Raw genomic sequence first — 21,537 nt, forward strand, 5'->3', positions numbered from 1 at the left:
CACATATGCTTTAGCCTTAATGAGGGCCGGTGCTAGATATCTGACTGCCTGATGCAGCCTCTGTGGGTCCTAAATTCTGTGCCTTGGTGTGCCATATGAGCCCTGGTGCTGGTTCTGGGTTTATGTGAATAAGTTATTCTTAATTCAAATAGCCCTAAATGTAATCTTTGGGTCTGTGAGTATCATCAACAAAATCTATTATTAGCATATGGAAAGAAAATTTTCCTCATCATTATTTTTCAGCGCATTTAACTTAAATCTGTAATCATCACCAAGTGTAATGTCAACATAAAAGGTTACTATACTCCTTTATTACTCAAGTACTAACATAAACAAATATCTTAGGCATCACTACATGAGTCATTACTCAAGTTGTCATGTACTGATAAAATGATGCAGTGATGAAAGGAAAGAATAATAATGATTCGCCAGGTTGGCGTCAGATCAACGATGTATCTATGTTAAATGTTTCAGTTTGAGATGTGTGCCAAGCAGATATGCAGCAATGGAACTAAATTACTGATCCTACAAATTTACGCTAGTTTTTTTTTTTTTTTTTTTCCCCAATAAGAAGGTATTTTATTTAGTGTCAAAGTGAAATTAAGAATCGAGACTCTCCAGATATTTTATTATGCCCGGAGGGAGGAATCAAATGTGCATGCATAAAGCTTATGAGAAAAAATGTTGTTGGTGGTTTTGAAGTCCGCATTTTAGATCATTCCAGATAATGGATGTCCGGATTATGGACTTTGTACTGTATTATATCAAAACACATCTTATCAGATTTCAGTAAACCTTTGCTAAAAATTACAACAAAACAGGAATTTTTTTTCCAATATAAAAAAATGTATGGAAATTATGTACATATCTTTGCAATGATAAATAATTATCTGGTTGTAACAAAAGTTTTCTGTCAGAAAATGTTCTTAAGTTAGGGAAAAAAACATGAAAGCAGTACATTTAGTGCAGATAGATATCGCACACTGAGACAATTACGCCTGAATTCCATTAGCTTAGTTATTTATTATACTTATGTCTATTTCTTGCACATGCTTAAGAAATCAGCATGAATATCAGAGTTTTGAATAAATAAATTTCCACATATGCTTAAGCCTTATTGAGGACCAGTGCTAGACATCTTACTACCTGATGCAGTCTGTATGGGTCTTAAATTCTGCGACTCTGTGCGGCCATACGAGTCCTGGCACTCGTTCTGGGTTTGTGTGAATTAGAAATCAGTTATTCTTAATTCAAATAGCCCTACATGTAATATTTGGCTCTATGAGCATCATCAACAAAATCTATTTTCAGCATATGGAAAGAAATTTTTGCTAAATTTTTCCTCGTCAACATTTTTTAGCGTATTTACCTTAAATCTGTAACCATTTCCAAGTGTAATGTCAACATAAAAGGTTACCATACTCCTTTATTATTTAATTACTAACATAAAAAAATTTGCGGTTTTGCATCTGAGGATGGTGGTTCGGTAAAACCATCGAAACTAGTCCTGTGGAAATTTTGTAAATATAACGCTGATTTTTGTTGTTTATCTTCTGAATTAGTATAAAAAAAATTGTTTGGGCATCGCTACATATGTCATTACTCAAGTTGTCTTGTTTTGATAAACATGCAGTGATAAAAGGAAAGTACAGTACATAATGAATTTGATCGTTGGTCGTTTATAATTAAATTTTAAGAGCAATTTTTTTTACAAGAATTTTGCTATTTTCAAGAATTCTGACCAACTTGTCAATTGAAATTTTCTCGTTTTCAGTAACTTCTCTATCACTTTCTGCACTATTGGTAGCGGTATTTTCTGGATCTAGAACCATACTACAGATTTCACCATTCATTAATTGATTGATAAATTAATAATCGTTGATCCATCGTTGATCTGACGCCAATCTGGCGTCAGATCAACAATGTATCTATGTGGAATGTTTCGGTTTGAGATGTGTGCCAAAAAGCAGATATGCAGCAATGGAGTCAAATTACTTGATTGTACAAATTTATGCTAAAATGTTTGTTTCTTCAATAACAAGGTATTTTATTTAGTGTCGAATTAAGAATCAGGACTCTCCAGATGTTTTATTATGTGCGGAGGGGTTATTCAAATGCGCATGCGTAAAAAAAAATGTTGGTGGTGGTTTTGAGGTCCGGATTTTAGATCATTCTGGATAATGGACGTCCGGATTTCGGACTTTGTATTGCATTATTAACAAGAAATTATAAAATTTATGTGATATTTAGTTCCAACTATGAAAAAATTATGCATCAGTATCTAGTTTGACTGAAATTGTTTCAATTCTCAGGGTATTCTTCCAATATCAGTTCTAATTTTACTCTTAATGTACTTTACCCTTGAAAGTAGTTGTTCACAAATTTACATGCTGTCAAATAATTATGACATGCATAACTCATGACTGTGCAGAGTATATTTGTCTATGGCTCAAAGTGAAGATAATCACTTCACACACAAGTCAAAAGAAGTTTTGGTACCACCATTCCACTCAAAATACATTTTATTTTGTTCAAACTTGGAGCATCAATAACTTGTCCGTCCGCATAGAATGCCAACTTTCAACCCCTATCACAACAGTAAAATGTATCATATTGATATTCATCTTGATATTTATTTTGCACTTTATTGTCACTTTATGGGCCGCATGCAGCCCACAAGTCGTGGATTGGGCACCCCTGCTTTACAAGAACCAGTCAAATCTTATGTCTACAGATTTCTTCCATTAATAGCACTGAAAATGCTTTTATACAATTCTGAACCATATATAGAAATGTTTTGCAGTTGAAAGTACATGTCTATGATCAATATTTATGAAAGTAAATCTTGTAGACAATTTTTCAACACTTGTATATCAATAGCTTTCAGTAAATTACCCTTTTTAATTCATTGAATTTTTATAAAAAATTCAATATTTATATTATATTCAATATTTATATGCTAATTTCTTAATGTGTAAAATATAATTATACTAATCTTCAAGACATTTGATGCTAATCTTTTTAATATAATTTTTGCATTAGATAGATGTATTATAATGATTATTAAAAATATAATTTCCTAAAAAACAATTATAGTCAATATAATATATTTCCAGAGAGCAAATATTTCAAATAATTTATCTAATTTTGAGCGATAAATTATAGTCAATATAATATATTTCCAGAGAGCAAAAATTTCCATTAATTTATCTATTTTTAAGCGGATATTGTATTTTATAACAGCAAGAACCTACCACCTACATCCAGAATTTTAAAAAGATTTATTTTATGTCATCACAAGGCAGCTGAATACACTCCTTAAACAAGCTAAAAAAAATGTTTGAAAATAAATTTTATTTTGCCCAATAAATGATGCTAGGTCACTTCATTTTTAATCCTGCTTATTCACATAATGTAGCCTAATTACTTGGCTCTTTACTCTGCTCTTCAGCACAGAAAATTTTATCTTGATGAAAATTGATAACAGTTTTATCTGAAATCTACCCCGATTCTTTTTTAGCACAAAAGGGCTATTAGTTTCAATATGGAGTTTTGTGTTGTTTCACTATAAATGCCCGTTTCACTTTTCAAATTGTTGCCACTGAATATTATCATCCTGTCTTATATTCAAAGAAATTAAATAATGAAGAATCTGCATGAATGTATATATATTTCTTGCATTGTGAAAAACGACGGTACCTAGAGCCATCGAATTTCGAATAACATAATCCTCCACCTGAACAATGAATTTTTTATTAACAAACTCAACGATTTCAAAGCAAGAAATGGCAACAATGTATGGAAAGTAACATTTTTTTATCTCCAATGTGTGAGACTGTCTATCAGAAATTCTAAAGATATGCTGTTTTTAAATATTTTATGATATTGCTGTTGAACTCAATTTTATGTGTTTTAAGTGTGAAGAACATGATATTTAATAAAGACAACACACAAAACAATAAAAAAAAAACTTTAGGCATAATATAAATCTGAAAGCTTTCGGATTTTATATTATGCCTTTATTTATTTATTTTATTTTACGTCTCATTTTATTTTAGGCATTGAAAGTTAAACTTTATTTGGGGGGGGGGGGATATTTTTGCACAAACATAATTTTGTGCGTAACACAAATAAGAGTAATAATATGAAAATTACATTTGTTGAAAATTAATAACATGATATGAATATATTTATCAAACACTTTAATCAAATAAAGTAACTTGCTAACCTTTGCTTCACGTCCTGTCCGTGATAATGTATGATCCCATTCAACAATTCTCCGATCGCGACCACCACCTGATAGGAAAGTTCCATCTTTCATAGAACATATTGAAAATACACCACCATCATGGGCATTGTACACAGTTCGAGATACTCTATTTGATCCTGTAATTAAAACAGCAATTTACCAAAGTACATTTTATTAAAGATAGACATTAAAAAAATTATGATAAGTGAAAAACAATATTTACAGTAGAGTTGTCTGCCACGTAGCTAGCAATCTACAATCTGGCCAGGAAATTATTTATAAAAAAATTTCAAAACTTATGAATGAAAATAAAATTTGTAGAAAAATGAAATCAATAATACAGAAAAGTATATAAACACATTATAAATAATACTTTTTTCCCATCACATACTGGGTTATTAACTAAAAGTATGAGAATTTCTACAAATAGCCATAAATATATATTTTTTTTTTTAATTAAAGAGTCCAATGTGGAAATGTAAAAGTTATCTTTCAGAAATAATAAACTTTCAATTAATGTTTGAATGAGTGCAATTAATACCTGAATTTTAACATGCAATTAACAAAAAATCAAGCAAAATAATTATAATGTTATCAAATTATAATGTTGATATCTAATTCTGAAATGATATCACTGTTATTGCTGCTGATATCATTTTTGCATTGAAATCTAATAAATACCACTGTTTACACTGTCTCGTGCACCACAAGTAACTATATACAAATACCTAAGATAGGAACCATAACAGAAATAGTTATAATAACAGTAAGTTTAATTAATTCCAAAGGACTCAATAACAATCAATGCTTCAAGATAAGCACTGAGTGTGATTTAACTTACAGTTATATGGATAAAATACCATGATTGGATTTACAGTTTAAAGCTCGACTTGATTCTGAAAATTAGATAGTGATGTAATTTACTTAAACCATGATCAGTGGCTCACTAGGGCTGTGTCACTAACCAGATTCTAGAAACTGATTAAAGATATAAAGACACTCCTTGAAACAAAATGAAAAGATGCAAGCTTAAGGAAGATGATGAGAAGTTGAATGGCTAAGCCTTTCCAGCAGATATCACTGAATACTTTATACGCATAAATACAAAATTATAAGGAAGAAATCAACTTATCCACAAACTGTACACACACATTCAAGTATTCATGCAGAGGTTAACTTTGCCTCAAAAAGAACTACTGTAAATAAAGTCATCCATTTCATTATCCTGTCAACATGGCTCTACCTCAGATAATGAACTAAGAAAAGTATCTCAACCTAATGAAAAATTCAAATTGACTAAATTTTGTTAAAATTTTATAAAAAAAAAATAGTATGTTTTAACAATTAATTAGCCAAACATTGCAAAATATGACATTAGATTCACTTAACATTTGTCACTTAGCTTACTTAATGTGATCATGTTTGTCCACTGCTACTTTGATAACATTAAACAATGACAAAAAATATCCTCCAAAATAACAATGGAATTCAATAAAAAATACCAAGTAGTATATCAACAGGTATTTTGATAGCATTCTAGTTATGAAAATGTAAAACTTTGCTTATGAACTGTTCATATCATCTTTAAAGCAAAAGTTCGTTTATTAACTGTTCAGAAACATTTCTGGAAATTATTTGACCAATGCTTTCTTAGCATTCAGATGGCATGCCTCATTGGAAGAGAACATGCCAATGTAAAATTTCAAATTACATAAAAAAGTGAACTTTGTTATAGATGTTTTCAGGGAATTTATTTTTTCAAGGGGGGAAAAATAGAAAGATTCTGCAGAATTTTTTAGCCTCTTCTGAAGAAGAAAGACTTGTGTCCGATTGCCCTCAAAATCGATATATTTATTCAAAAATCTCTGTAACACCACGATTGCCTTTTTGCCAAATTTTAAATGACCGACTAAAATCGAAACGAAGCTACACAGCTGCCCATCCAGAATACAACAAGAAGAAAAATATCAAAGCCAAATTTATTTCACAGAATACATACAGAATCAATTTTAATTGATTTGAAATACAGCCTTCTGTGAGGAATACGAGAAAATAAATAATGAGTGTCGTCTCCACATTTTAATAGCTGCTGCTACACGTCACAGCATTGAGTGAAAGAGGCTTTGGATGTGTTGTTGAGGAATGGCTGCCTCTATACATAGCCAAAGTTCATTTGGTGTACCCGCGGGTGCAGCTTACCAGGTTACGCATTCTCCACAGATTGACCAAATATGTTCAACGGGCAATAGATCTGGAGAGCATGCAACATGGCCAGGGTAACATGCAATGTGCTGTTGAGATGTGGCAGCAAGCAAGCCCTAAAGGTAAGAAAGAACAGGCTGCAAAACCTCAGAGATATAGCATTGGCTGATAAGTGTACCGATAATGCATACTAGGGACAGTTATGACAATGCAAGACTAGTTATGACAATGCATAACAATCGAGCAGCCTTTCTCCACTGTGTCTCCAAATTCTAATCCGACTGTTGTGTTACTGCACATAAAAGCGTGATTTGTTCAAAAACACAACGTCATGCCTTTTTCATGTCCATCTCTGCCATTCAGTAAATCACTGCAAACATAAATGTTTGTGGTTCAAAGTTAAAGATAAGTGAAGATGCTTAGTGGACTGTCCACTATACTGTTTTGTTTTGTTGGGGCGCACCCCGGTCCACCTTGCAAAACAAAGTTTGCCCTATGTCCACTATACTGTATAAAAATGTTAAATTATTCATGCTGACACTGTTTGCTGTGTTACAGAATGAATTCATTCTGATATGGTTGTAAATGAAGCAGTGCCCTCCAGTGCCATGTGCATAATATGCCTCTCTTCCCATGGAGTAGTGTGATGAGGTGGTTGCAACTGCTCCTGTCTGTCAGTCATTCCTTCTGTATTGACCGATTCCATACTTGCATGACTGTTGCTTGGCTATACATCTGATACAATGACTAATTTCCTGGAAGGATAACCCACAATCTCTGCACACAACTATTTTGCCAGGGCCGAACTCAGAAACATGCTCGAATGATGCTCATGTTTTTCTACGGGGCATACTGAAGCTGTACACAAAAAAAAAAAAAACTCATGAGAGAACAATTCACATTATTCAAAATGGCAAACTTTCCTCCCTTTTATATATGGATAGTAAGAAGAGCTGAAGTTGTCCATGTTGTGCACATATGCTGAATTCATAATCATTTGCATATTTCATCACGGTATACTCATAATGGGAGTTTTATACTGTTTGGACACTTCCTTCATGATGCTACATTTTTATGGCCAGCAGTTTATTTGGCAACTTGACAACATGTGCACATGCACTGAAATCATAATCATTTGCACATTCCATCACAGTATACACATGCACTAGAAAAGTAACTTTATAGGCCTTAAACAAATGTAAGACTAAAAAAAACAATTTTTGTAGTCTTTTGTACCTAACATGTACAAACAACTAACATATTTTTTAAATATAATTTGTTTAGTTCAAATAAATTGTAATTTTGGATTTTCTATAAGTCTAGTAATAAACTGCTTGAATTGATAATTACTAATTTCAGGAATTCTATTGCTGACATTATCATTTGACAAAGAAATTTTCTGAATTTCATCTCTCTATTTATTTCCATGAAGTATTTCAACAATTTTAAAAGCAGCAGGTATAATGCAAGATTTCTCCAATGGTGTATAGGTCTAATGATATTTTATTTTTAGCAATCAGGTATGAGATGCAAGTAAATATTTTTTTACTGACAGTCATAAATTTCTCAAAACATTGTTTTCCATTCTTTGAAATTTTAAGTCATTCAAAATATTCTTTCATTTACTGATGAATGAAGGATGTTTGGATTCAACATGCTTTTTCATTTTTTTTTTTTTTTTTTTTTCATAATTTCCATAGCACAGGTGTTGAAAACAAAGCTAAAGTGAAGAACTGTCTCATTATATTTTCTGTTTTTCATCTTAGGTGCTCTTTCTGATTATCAGATCTAGCTTTAAGAGTCTTTGAAATATTGCCATCTTCGACATTACCTTTGTCACTCTTCAATCATTTATCCAAGAGTGAAAAAATATTTTTAGCCTAAAATATAAATAAATCTTTCATAACAATAATTATGGCTTTTGACAGCATTTGGCATAAGGGGTTGATCTAAAAACTGATCAAGATGAAATTTAGTCGAGAAATTTTCTTTCTTATAGACTGGTTTCTTAGAGCCAATTGAGGAAATATCTATTCAGCCCTCAGAAACATCACTGCATGAGTGCCACAGGGCTTCTGTCTTGTGTTCATTCTTTTTTTTTTTTTTTTTTTTTTTTTTTTTAAATAACCAATTTTCATAGAGATAAATTGGATCACGACTCTATGTTAGCTTCCCAGAGACAAAATGGGCATAACTCTATGTATGCCAATGATACAGTGGTAACCATCAGCTCCATCCAATCCAATAATGCCATCTCCAAACTTCAGAATTTTGCTTTAGAAAATGAGAATTGGTGCAGGAAATGGAGGACCAGTATAAATGTCTCTGCACAAGAGTAAGCAAAAAGCACTGAACAACCTCTACTTATCTGGTAAAATGGTGAATCATGTAAACAATGTAGGTTTTTCTGCTGGTTATCATCAACCATAGGCTCACATAAACTTGTCTTATTAAATATGCCATAGGAAAAGCCTGTGGTGTTGCGGGAGGAAATATCCAATGCAGAAATTAATTCTGTAGGCATGATGTGATTTTACCTAGCGCGGGGGCTGGAACTGAAAAGGCGGAGGCGTGTCTATGCCTTTTAGGAGTAGGATCATTCAGCCTATGATTATCGAAATAGTGTGCACGTTAAAATGCAAATATGAAATATTATTTTTTAATTCCATGTTAAATTTCTTGAACAATGGCAAAACTATTCAAGAATGTTTGAAATATTTAACATAAAATCTGCTGTGTGGAGCATCAGGATGTGTCTTCAGTTACTTTGAAAAATGCTTGGCATAATTTATGGCCGCATACCATACTTCATGGTGAGTATGATGAAGATGATAGCCTCGAATTTGAAGGATTTCGAATATCGCAAACCAAAAGTGAAATTTTCCACTTAATGGATTTTGTAAAGAAATGTGGAGAAGCAGTAATAAATGAAAATGATATAACAGAAGTTTTTCATTCCGATGACAATGCCCCGATCATCAATCAATTAATGGACAGCGAAATCTGTAGTATGATTCTAGATCCAGAAAATACCACTACCGATAAAGAAGAAAGTGACAGAGAGGTTATTGAAAACAAAAAAAAATTCGATTGACAAGTAATAGTTTTATTTCTTACTGCAATTTGTACATGAGATTTGCAGTTTTTTAATGTAAAAATACTGGTATAATATAAATAAAATATACAAACCTCTTGACCAAATTAAAATGTTGCCATTAGAATCCCCTGTTAACAATTCACCAGTTTCTGTGAAAGATATGCATAAAACGTATCTTGGTTTATCTTGCTTCTGAAAAGATATTTCATTTACAGTATATATGTGATACATTTTGCAGCATAATTAATGCACACACTTGTAATCAATTTTTTATTGTAATTCAAAAATAGCTTTACAAAATCATAAACTGATAGTTACTAATAAAAAATTTCTTATTTCCTTTTCATATATATGCAAAGAATGGGGAGAAGGGGGAATTTTCATTTTAACATGAATTAGTTTGTGAAAAATGTGAAACCACAAAACTAATCATAATAATATTTTTTAATATATCAAAATGTTCTAGAGGAGTTTTGTCACTTATTAATATTATATGACTCCTCTAAAAATATAGCTTATTTATTTGAACAAGAAAATTATTGTAATAAAATATGTAATCAAAAACATATTTGTACAAATACAGACTTGGATTCAAAGCAAAGAGGTATTTGTGACTTCCTAACATAATAAATAAAAAAGCCTATTCATTTTTAAATATACAACTTAAAAAAAAAAAAAAAAAAAAAAAAAAAAAAAAAAAAAAAAGAAATTGAAACAGTGTACTTTAATGAAACTTAAATTTAGGTTCACACAACTTTAAAAAATATCACAGAACATTAAAGATGAAGGCCTAATCTTGTAAACACTATAAAAATACACAGCTAAAATTAGCTAATACAAATTCAGTGTATAAATATAATAAACTAATTCATGTCATTTGACACTTCATAAACAGCAATGATCACTATATTTTAATGTAAAAACAGCAGTGATAAATATAATGCAAAACCGGTAAAATCGAGAAATGGTATTTTGAAATTTATTGAAACTAGCAGTAAGTTAATAAGATGAATTTCCAAAATTCCAAGATGACAGTAGATGGAATTTTTACAACCACATGGGACAGAGATAGGCACATTCCTGGAAACAAATTTCCATCAATCTTACAGAAAACAGTTGCTTTACACTGTTAATTAGTCATTGTTGAATTCATCCTTATTGAGTTCAAGCATCTGCATTTTCAGTATGCAATTTTAGTGTTACACTTGTTGTTGCATGAGATTTTGCACTCAGATTTCTTGATAACACAAGATTTAAAAGAAAAAAAATACAGATTTTATTCCTGATTTAGTGGGAGAAAGATTAATTTTCTTTCTTCCTACCATCCTGTTAAGTAACTATTTATTCAGATCAAATATGAATTCTGTATGAGTGTAATAACATAGCTTAGTTAATGCTTTGCATCAATTGTTACTGAACTAATTAGTAATCACTAAATACATAGTAATTCACGCTCTGCTGCAGTTTTATTTAAACGTACCTCAAAAAGGCCAAGCTTTTTAGCTAGAGTTCCACCTTCTGTATCCCAAAAGTGAATGTGATTTTTACCAACAGTTATTAGTGTATGCCTGTCCATAGGATGAAATTCAGCAGCAAGAACAGTCTCTGTGGCACTCTTTGAGGGAGGACAAAAAGAAAAGATTAGGAGAATTATATTCACACACACACACACACACACACACATATATATATATATATATATAATAAAATAGCAAACAGGTTCTAACATATAAGAAACTAAATCATGCACTGAAAGCAGCTGTAATTTTAGTGGTAATAATTTAAAATTACAATGAAAAGCAAATTCAAATATCATATTCAGATACAGCAAAGTAGAACCAAAATGAAATTCATATAAAAATGTATAAACAATCACTGCATAAATTAATATAATAGAAACAACTTTTAATTAAATAATTTTGTGATACAATTACACACCACACACACATATATGTGTGTGTGTGTGTGTGTAATGTTTTAAGTGCATAGATAGACAGATGGATGCATAAATCAAGTTCCAGACATGGCCATTTCAAAATATATTTTTATTCCATGATAATTTAGACCATATCATTTTGGTAGACAAGGTATTTATCCAATCATAATTAAATACGATAGTTTTTATGTACACTTGTTTTAAAAATATGACTTCAACATTTTAGATAGGAAAGTATAGCGGCACGGAGTTTTTTGCATGGAAAAAGTCAGGAAAAAAGGAAGGTGTAATTGCTCGCAAAGCAGTAATTATACTACGAAGTGCATAAGTAAAGCTATGCTATGACTGGTTAATTTTAGGTTCTAGTTCCTTTTTTCAAGCAGTGTTTTGTAATTTGGAAAGATCTTGAATTTAGAAGAAAGGATGAACTCAGAGAGAAAACATCAAATTTAGAATAGTAAATTTTATGGTTGCCAATTATTTATTAACATAGTCATCATATTTTATTATATCTTACTTATATATGTGTGTGCTTATTTATTTGTGTATGCCCCTTGCATACACAACTTCTACCCTCCTCAAAACATTCAGAAAGCTAACTATCCTCAATTTTGAAATGTATTCACTCATATAGTGGTTGTTTTCATCTTACTAATTGATTTCCTGGTGGATTTTGTGTACATGGGCTTTGTGGATTAATAAAGCAGTTACAGTGAAGAGCTTCAAGAAAATGGGATATCTAATCCCCTTAATGGTTTTGAAGACTATGACATGTGGGAAGATGGGCAGAGTTGTGATGAAGATGATGATGACAATGGTGACGATTAGCAAACTGTAGCAAATAGCACAGACTACGGTTCCAGTACCACTGCATGATTTGAGGTTTAGGGAGTAACAGTGGCCAACAAACAGCAAACACTATTAAAGAAATAGAGAAGTAGAAATGAAAATATCCTATTAGATATTTTAATATCAATATTACTATGTACTGATACAGGAATGCAGGTTTGTTTTAAATAAATAATATTCAGATAGTTGCCAGTAGTTTATCCATGAACACTTTTTATTTCCATTCTTACTCTAACTGAGTCTTTTGGAAACCAAATTATTAGCTTATTTTTTCCCTCTCAATTTTCATGCAATATAAAATTAGAAAAAAAAAAGGGGGAAGGGGAATATGCAAGTGTATATATATTAATTGTTTAGCAGAAAGATATCACAGATTTAATATCTATATAGCTACTTACTTTTGTTTCAGTTATTTTATGGCCCTTTTCACCTTTCTGCCAATCCCACAAGGAAAGAGTATGTTCCACAGATTCATCAATTACACATAACAATGCTCCACCATCCTGAAATATAAAACAAATATAGTTGCAACATTTCAACTAATAATAAAAGTAGAGCAAAATGAAACTTACAAAATACTGAATTGCTTGCCCTATATCCAGAATTCTGGCATTTAAATATCTGGCACAATCTAATTTGAGGTTCAAAGATTTAAAAAAAAAAAAAAAAAAAAATCACTGCACTTCTCAGTTCAGTCTTATGAGGAAGAAAAATTCAAACAGACTTTGTTAAAGGCATTTTTAACATCAAAAACAATTTATTCTTATTTTGGTGTCAAACATAGGATATAAAAACATCTGTTAGTTGTAATAATGCAATGCATGTTTACAGAATTATGTAATTTATTAATTATACCAATTAAGATGTGTTATTAAGAATTAATTAAAGTTATAAAGGATTAAGAAAGATTAATTATTTTTAAATCATTCAATTTATTGAGCAATTATACAGTGATTAAATCTGAAAGATAAATATGTTTTAATGAATGACAAAAACCTGAGAGTTTTTGGTTATTTTAGGTGAGAATTTTTTAGCTAATTTTAGGCTGCGTGGAAATACAGATTGGAAGAAATTTTACTTGAAATCTATTTTAATTGCCAATAGAAAGTGTAAATGCTTCATGATGCACGTTTTTATTTTTGTAACTGGCAATACCAGTTCAAATGCATAAGAAAAATTGAATAAACCCTGAAGTCTGAAATTCAATGTGTCTTTTATTTGCTTTTTAATTTAGGATAATTTTATTTAGAGCAATATTTCTTGAGTCCTGATAACATGATGATTTATTAGATTTATCATTCTGTGGCATCCAATAGTTGCATACAAAGAGTTTTATGAGATTTTAAAACAAAGATGTTTGAGAATACATTTTATACACAAAAATTAATCCTAAATGACACAAGCGCCATTGTTGTTGGAAAAGATACCTTTTAGATAAACAAGCACCTTGATTTAGAATTTTTACAGCTGCTTTCCTAGTGGCATGTGAGTGAATAAATAAGGATTACTAATTCCTTAAAAACTTCACCAGGTAAGGGTTTGTTTATTTATTTATTTATTTATTTTGTTACTATAGTATACGATATCATTAAATTAAAAGCTGCTATTATGTAGAAAAAAATGTTAAAATCGCATTAAACTTGTAAACTACTTCTGACTTCTCTTTGGTGCAGCGACCCCCAAAAAAAACTAACTACTAATCTCATATAATAAAAAGAAACTTATTCTTAACACTTTAATGCTTGGTGAAAACCAAACTTCTTTAAGTTAAACAAAATTCTCTTACAACATCAAAGAAAAATAAAGTTTAACATATCAACTCTCTAATCAAGAAATGAAAAGAAAATATCCTCCCTGGTGCTTTGGCAGAATCAAAGATTATTTATCAACACAAATGTAAAAATGCATTTCTGCAACAAAATCATCAATCTGCTATCTCTCACTAAAATAAAACTAATTCAGATCTCCAACCAGAAAACATATAAATATCGATACAACTCTTTCCCTAAACACTTTACATTTAAATAAACCACAGAACTCTTCAAAACACCAGGGAAAGATAAGTCTCACACTAAAGAAGTCTAATCACCAGTTCAAATAAATTAAGTAAGCCAACCATATAGAGTACAAAGTCTGTAATCCGGATGCCCATAATGCGGAATGATCTATAATCCGGACCTCAAAGCTACAAACTTTATGCACATGTGCGTTTAATGTATAACGGACGGTATACTAGCTTATACCGTCCGTTATACATTAAATTGGATCCGGCTTATTATTTTTTGCAGACTGTTAGAACAATTTTATAAAAATTAAGCTTGAACTTTCGATGATGTCAAAAAGAGTTTCCAATTCTGGAGCTGCCAAAGGATCTACAAAGCAAAAGCATGTTTCGATGTCCATTAAACAAAGAGTGGAATTACTGCAAAAAATGGATAAAGGCCTATCCGTCTCAAAATTATGCGAGAAGTATGGCATTGGAAAGTCCACTATATATGACACAAGAAAAAGGAATTTTTTGCATCTTAAACAACTTACATTGAAAGAAATGTTTAATAAAGTAAGCAAATAAATATTAAGCTTTTTTTTTTTGTAAATTTTGATACCCTTTAGATTATAATTGTTCTTTATTTCAAAAATTATGATTTCCTATTTTTAATTGTATAATTTCTAAATGCCATCTTACCAGATTTAAATTGATGATCTATAATCCGGAAAAACTCCTAATCCGGAATCGCTGAAGTCCCAATGAGTCCGGATTATGGACTTTGTACTGTAGTCACAAAACACTTAAAATAAATTTTTCTACTTTTGCAATAAGTTTACCCAGGTTCAAATTGAATAACCATGTTTCCGTAAGGAACACATGGGTGATCTACAGTAGACCATAAATATAACTAAAAAGAAACATACCATAGTTAAATCAATAAACACATTTACTAAACATTCCAAACATTATAATTTTAGATAGCTGGCCAAACTACCCCTACAAACATTATGTAACATTTTACTCAAAATTTCTCATTAGATTGCTTATCTCTCATTACCAATATAAATACTAGAAACAACTTATCTTCTGACATTTTGTAAATATTAAATTACTTGATATAATACTGAAATTACAATTCCTTCAGTGAAAGTTTCTTTTCAAAAATATCCATTTTCCTTCTAATTAATTTAAATTATAAATCCTGACAAACATTAAAAACATAAAATCACTTTCTCAACTATTAATTTATTAACAGTAAATACAAATATTCAAATTTTCACCTATATAAAAATAACAGCTCAAGCTTTAGAACTTAACATTTCCAAAATCCTAAAGATTAAATAATCACAGATTTTGAAACACACAGGTCCATAGAAGTATCTCGTCCGCTCAGCACAGATAGTTTTCCCAGTTCCACATAAAGTGGTCCTCGAAACCACTGCTTTAACTGATCATTCAAACCTCGAGACTAATTAGATAAACTGTAGGAGAAATACTCGTTCTTCCCTTTCTTCAGTGGCATTTTAGTGAGTGAAGCAATGTTTTCAAGAAATTTGAAGATCGTCTTTGCGATGTTTACAACGCTGCTCGAAATAAGCATTCTTCTGATGTTCACATAAATTAGAAATGTTTGTGCTGACTAAGTGGATAATGGCAGGCAAACAGAGAACTGGAGATGACAATATGGATCTTTGCCGTATGAGTATCTTCCGCAAGTAAAAAACGTCAGAGACATAATTCTCAATCAAAAGTTGCCAGTCAGGGAAAAACGCTGGACCTAGCCCCAGATCTTCAGCCAAATTTTGCTGATGTATATCCGATGGGAGCCCACGACGAACTTGGACCGGTCCCCTTGGCCAGAACCTCGGACCTTTAACTGCTAACTACAGTGTCGGCCCCCAAGGGATCACTGGGTTAACTCCTCTCAAAAAGCAGATCGAAACTGGACAAATCTAAAGAAAATATCTCTCCCTGCTTCTCGTGTAATGGTTTAAAAAACCTCGGTTGACGCTCGAAACGTATGCCTCTAAATTCACTATTGGCTCAAACATCACTAAAATTAAAAATTAGCCAATCTGAAACAAAACTTTAACTCCCGCTGACGAACTAGAACAGAAGCCTCCAGTAAATAATAAATAGCCTCCAGAATTCGAACAAAATCCGTCTCCTCCTACAAAATGACATACCCTTTCCTGCAGAAATCCAGGAATGTTTTCAAGCATAATTCAGTTAAACTTGTGACATCCGTAGGTAATAAACATATGACCCAGTTCTCCTCTTCAGAAAGGCCGAAATACTTTCTGGCCTCGACACCCGAAACATGTGGTCACCCCCGAAAGAAAAGAGGAAATTGCAGCTGGGCAATCCGACCCCTGACCCCCCCAAAAGAAGCCACCTCGTGAGAATGAAAGTAAGAAACCGCCTTTAGCTGTATCAAACTCTTCAGGTAAACTTAAAAGAGCTTTGCCATAATTGATCAAAAATTTTAAACAAAATTATATGTCTCAACCCCCACAGTATAGAATGGAGTGCTTCTAATTTAAACTCTGGGCATCTGCGCATGCCCAGAAACTTTGACGACTCTAACTTCTTTTTGATTTATGACTCCTTTTATGTTGATAATTGTCTTGCTAATTTTGACATTGTTAGAGTCAGAACTATTTGTTGAACAGTCAAGAGAATTGTTACTCTTGGATAAATTTGAGTTAAGAGGCTGGCGAAACAATTACTCCATGTTAGAGACTGTCAAGTTTCCAAATGATAATGCTAATGGACTCAAGGATCCAAGCGAAGAAAATTTAGTATCGGTTTTAGGATTAAGATGGGATCTGACATCTGATACATTATTTTGCAATTCCACTTACCATCAAACTGCAGATCCTCCCATTACAATAAGGAAGATTTTAGCCATAGCACAACAAATATATGATCCTTTGGGAATTGTTGTTTTCCGTTAAGTGTCTCCTGTATTGAGTGTAGGTAAAAATTATTAACAAATGGTGTATGTAAACTTTTAGTAGCTTTTGGATTTAGAAGACAGCCTTCCCAGAGTCAACATCTATTTACGAGCAAAGAGATAAGGTAAGAAGATTTAAGATTATTCCATTTGTTTCAACTGTTTAATTAGAATTTAGATTACTCGTGAAATCTTGGCACCCGAACAGGACGCTGGTTTTTAGTAAAAAGCTGTTTTTCAATAAAGAAAAATAGATAATAATGGATGCATTATTAAAAGTGAGAACACCACTCAGAACAAATTTTACCAAAGTCGCTAATAGGCTAGATGAAGCTCTAAAAGCTAAATAGATAGATTTAGAAGAAATTGATTTAGTGTTTTCGCTATTAAGCGATAGGTTTACAAAATTAGAAGCTATTGATCAAGATATTTTAGATCTTTTATCAAAAGATGCGAACACTGATCAAAATATGTTTGATCAAGAATATGAAAGAATAAATTCTTATTCTGGCACATACATATCTTTGAAAACGTAAGTGGAACGAATTCGAAATGAACTGTGTAATAGCGTATCTAGTAATGATTCTTCTGTTGAAGTGGTAAATAAAAGAAGTGTTCAGTTACCTAAAATTGAGTTACAAAAATATGATGGTTCAATTAAAGGGTGGCTTGGGTTTTGGAGTTTAAGAAAATTCATGATGACCCATGTTTATTGAATGAAGACAAGTTTATATATCTCATTCAAAGCACCACAGAGAAATCGTGAGCTCGTGACCTTGTGGAAAGTTTTCCACCTATGTCAGATAAGTATCCGTTGGTGATAGAATGTATGAAGTCGCGTTGTGGTAAAGACAAATTACTAATTGAAGTGTATGTGCGTGAATTGTTGGCTTTAGTATTGAGCCATATTAAATGTAATTTAGCGAAGCTTTATGATAAGATCAAAGCACATTTAAGAGCCTTAGGTACCTTAGGTGTTACCTCCGATAAATATGCAGCTATGCCCTATCCTCTGGTCTAGAGTTGTTTATCCGAGGATGTTTTGAAAATATGGGAATGGCATATCAGTTCTCTTTTAGTTAATGAAAAGGGAAAAGGGGAAGTAAATAAATTAGCTGTTCTAATGGAATTTTTAAAATCAGAAGTGGATGGGGAGCAAAGACTTGTGATTGCTAGAAGTTCATTTGATAATGAAAGGGAACTTCTCAAAAGATCATCTAAATGGAATCTTAATGAAAATAAATGTGATATTCCGACCGCTGCTAGTCTTTTAAATATGAATGGTTATAACGGAAAGAAGTGTATTTTTTGTGAGAAAAAACACAATTCTCAAGATTACAATAAAGCAAAAAAATGAGTCTGGATGAAAAAAGGGATATAGCTAAGAGGGTTGGTTCTTGCTTCTCCTGCATTAAGAGGGGACATATTTCAAAGCAGAGCCATAGCAGAATAAAATGCTTTAAATGCAGTAAATTTCATTGTACTGTTATGTGTCCAAATCTTTTATTTGAATCGAAAGCAGATGTTCAAAAATCGGTTGAAAACCCGAACTGTACGCAGCTCAAGGATTAGGCCCTTACAAATCAGTCTAACTCAACAAGGGTACTGTTACAAACATTGCAAGTTTATCTTAGGGGTAAAAATGGTAGACATATCATAAGAGCCCTTTATGATACAGGAAGTCAACATTCTTACATTAGTGCCAAAGCAGTTAAGCTATTGAACTATGAGTGTTTAGGAGAGATACCAATAGTTCACAGTTTATTTGCTGGTCTTGAATCTCCTCAACAGAAGCATCGCCGTTTTAGAGTGTATTTGACTAGTTTAGATGAGAATTATAGTTGTAGAAGTATTAAAACAAGAAAAGATTTGCGTTAATGTGAAGAAAATCCCGCAAGGCCCATTGATTCTGAGATTCATCTACTTATTGGAGCAGATTTGGCTGGTAAACTTTTAAATGGGAAAGTACAAGTTTTGGCTGATGGTCCCATTGCAGTTGGTACTCATTTAGGCTAGACACTCATGGAAAAGATTCCACAGGTACCTAAAGAGTATTTGAATCTTATTTGTCTGTCATATCTCTACTCACCCAATACTTTAACCTTCCCAGACATGTGGAGTTTAGAGCGTGTAGGTATTGCAGATCCAGTTGAAAGCCAAACTGCTGCAGAATTGCAACAAGCTGCACTTGTGCCTTTTCAGCGTAGTCTAAAAGTTAACGATGAGGGAAGGTAAAAAGTAATGTTACCTTGGCTCAAATTGCATACCACACTTCCTGAGGGTAAAGACTTAGCCGAAAGAAGATTGAGCACTACAGTTAAGAGACTCAAAACAGCTAACATCTTAGAAGCCTATCAAGAGGTCTTACAAATGTGTTAAAGGATGGAATAATTGAAGATGAGGTAATGACTAAAAGAAGATGAGGTAATGACTCCTGGCCATTTTTTGCCTCATCAAGCAGTAATTAAGAATTCAGCAATGAAAATTAGGCCTGTGGATGCCTCTGCACATACTAAAAACTCGGTATCTCTGAATGAATGCTTAGCGAAAGATCCGAATCTCATGGAACTCATTCCAGCGATATTAACTTGTTTCCACATGAAAGAATTTGCTGTCAGAGCAGATATAAAACAAACCTATTAGTATCTCTAAAAGTGATAGGAACTATCTTAAATTTCTCTGAATGGACGACAGGAATCCAAATAAGTTGAAAATCTAGACACTGTCGTGTTGTTTTTGGACATATGTCAAGTCCCTTTTTGTTAAATGCAACGTTAAAATACCATTTAGAAAATGCTCCTCCTCAGTTTAAAGACACAGCTTTGATCTTACTAGACTCCTTTTATGTTGATAATTGTCTTGCTAATTTTGACATTGTTAGAGTCAGAACTATTTGTTGAACAGTCAAGAGAATTGTTACTCTCGGATAAATTTGAGTTAAGTGGCTCGCGAAACAATTACTCCATGTTAGAGACTGTCAAGTTTCCAAATGATAATGCTAATGGACTCAAGGATCCAAGCGAAGAAAATTTAGTATCGGTTTTAGGATTAAGATGGGATCTGACATCTGATACATTATTTTGCAATTCCACTTACCATCAAACTGCAGATCCTCCCATTACAATAAGGAAGATTTTAGCCGTAGCGCAACAAATACATGATCCTTCGGAAATTGTTTGCCCATTTACACTGTTGCCAAAATTGCTACTGCAAGAATGTTGAAAACAGAAAATAGCATGGGACGCAGAATTACCTGAAGCTATCATGAAGAAATTTTTAAACTGGCAAAATCAAATAACACAGCTGAAAAATATCTTTATTCCTAAATGGATGACAAAGAGAACATCGCCGGAGAAGCAGTGTAGTTTTATGGAGATTTCCTGTTATGTTTTTACCACCAATCCTCAAATTCCATATCACAGATTATGTTCTTACTGCATTAATATAAATATTAACAAGACATAGTGCACAATAAAAATTAAACTTTATTTAGGAACATCGCGCATACTCCCCGACAGCCTGCCTGTTTCGCTCTGCTCGCTACTCGTAAGAAATTTCTCCTCTAGGGTTGCCACACTTATCGGAGGGCGCAAGGCGCGCTCCTTATCGCCATCACCACAGAGTCCCCCCAGTTCCTTTAATGGCTATTCAAAGGAACGACATAGGTTATGAAATTATCTCAGAGTATCCAAACTGTCGGGTATTTTTACATGATTACAAAATTAGAATATAAAATTAGAAAAGATCAAAATGAAATTCAATATATAACAAGGTATTGACACATATGATAAACATGAAATAACAAGAAATATGTTAAGATATGAATTTAAAAAAAATGTTTTAAATTGTTATGTAAGAAGCAAGTTTCTTAGGGAAGTGAACATGTCTTCCCGATCTGGTGACAGTTTGTGTCTTAGAGAGTTCGTTTGCAGATTTATTCTGCTGAACTGTCTTTAAGTCTTTATTTGTTTTCAGTTCAGGCAAATTAGAGTCCGAAAGCAAATAGGCTGGTTTCACACGGTCTATAGACACAGTAGATTTCAGACCGTTAATATCAATTGTGAAAGTTTTGTTCGTTCTAGAAAGGACTTTATGCGGACCTGTGTATGGTTGGCACAGAGGTGGCTTTACTCGATCGACACGTAAGTATACATGCGTACACGACTTTAAGGTAGCACTTACGTAACATTTTTCTTGGCAATGTGCAGATGTTGCTATTGGATTCAACTGTTGCATTCTATGCCGAAGATTCGTGATA

At 32.3% G+C, this 21,537-nt stretch overlaps 1 protein-coding gene across 6 annotated transcripts in view; it reads right to left on the bottom strand.

Annotated features, from left to right (window-relative positions):
* The window catches only part of LOC118197213 (echinoderm microtubule-associated protein-like 2), a 210,916-nt gene that overhangs the window by 21,875 nt on the left and 167,504 nt on the right, over positions 1 to 21,537 (bottom strand). For all 6 annotated transcript variants that reach the window (XM_085818835.1, XM_085818834.1, XM_085818833.1 and 3 more), the window contains 4 exons: positions 12,732 to 12,836; positions 11,029 to 11,163; positions 9,641 to 9,740; positions 4,229 to 4,386 (listed from right to left, as the gene is read on the bottom strand). In XM_085818835.1, the coding sequence (XP_085674961.1) occupies positions 4,229 to 4,386; positions 9,641 to 9,740; positions 11,029 to 11,163; positions 12,732 to 12,836 (498 nt within the window). The remainder of the gene's footprint in view (positions 1 to 4,228; positions 4,387 to 9,640; positions 9,741 to 11,028; positions 11,164 to 12,731; positions 12,837 to 21,537) is intronic.

The sequence above is a fragment of the Stegodyphus dumicola genome, chromosome 6 (genome assembly GCF_044657685.1).
Source record: "Stegodyphus dumicola isolate Sdum_Otavi_A_Nest chromosome 6, ASM4465768v1".
NCBI classification, from domain to species: domain Eukaryota; kingdom Metazoa; phylum Arthropoda; class Arachnida; order Araneae; family Eresidae; genus Stegodyphus; species Stegodyphus dumicola.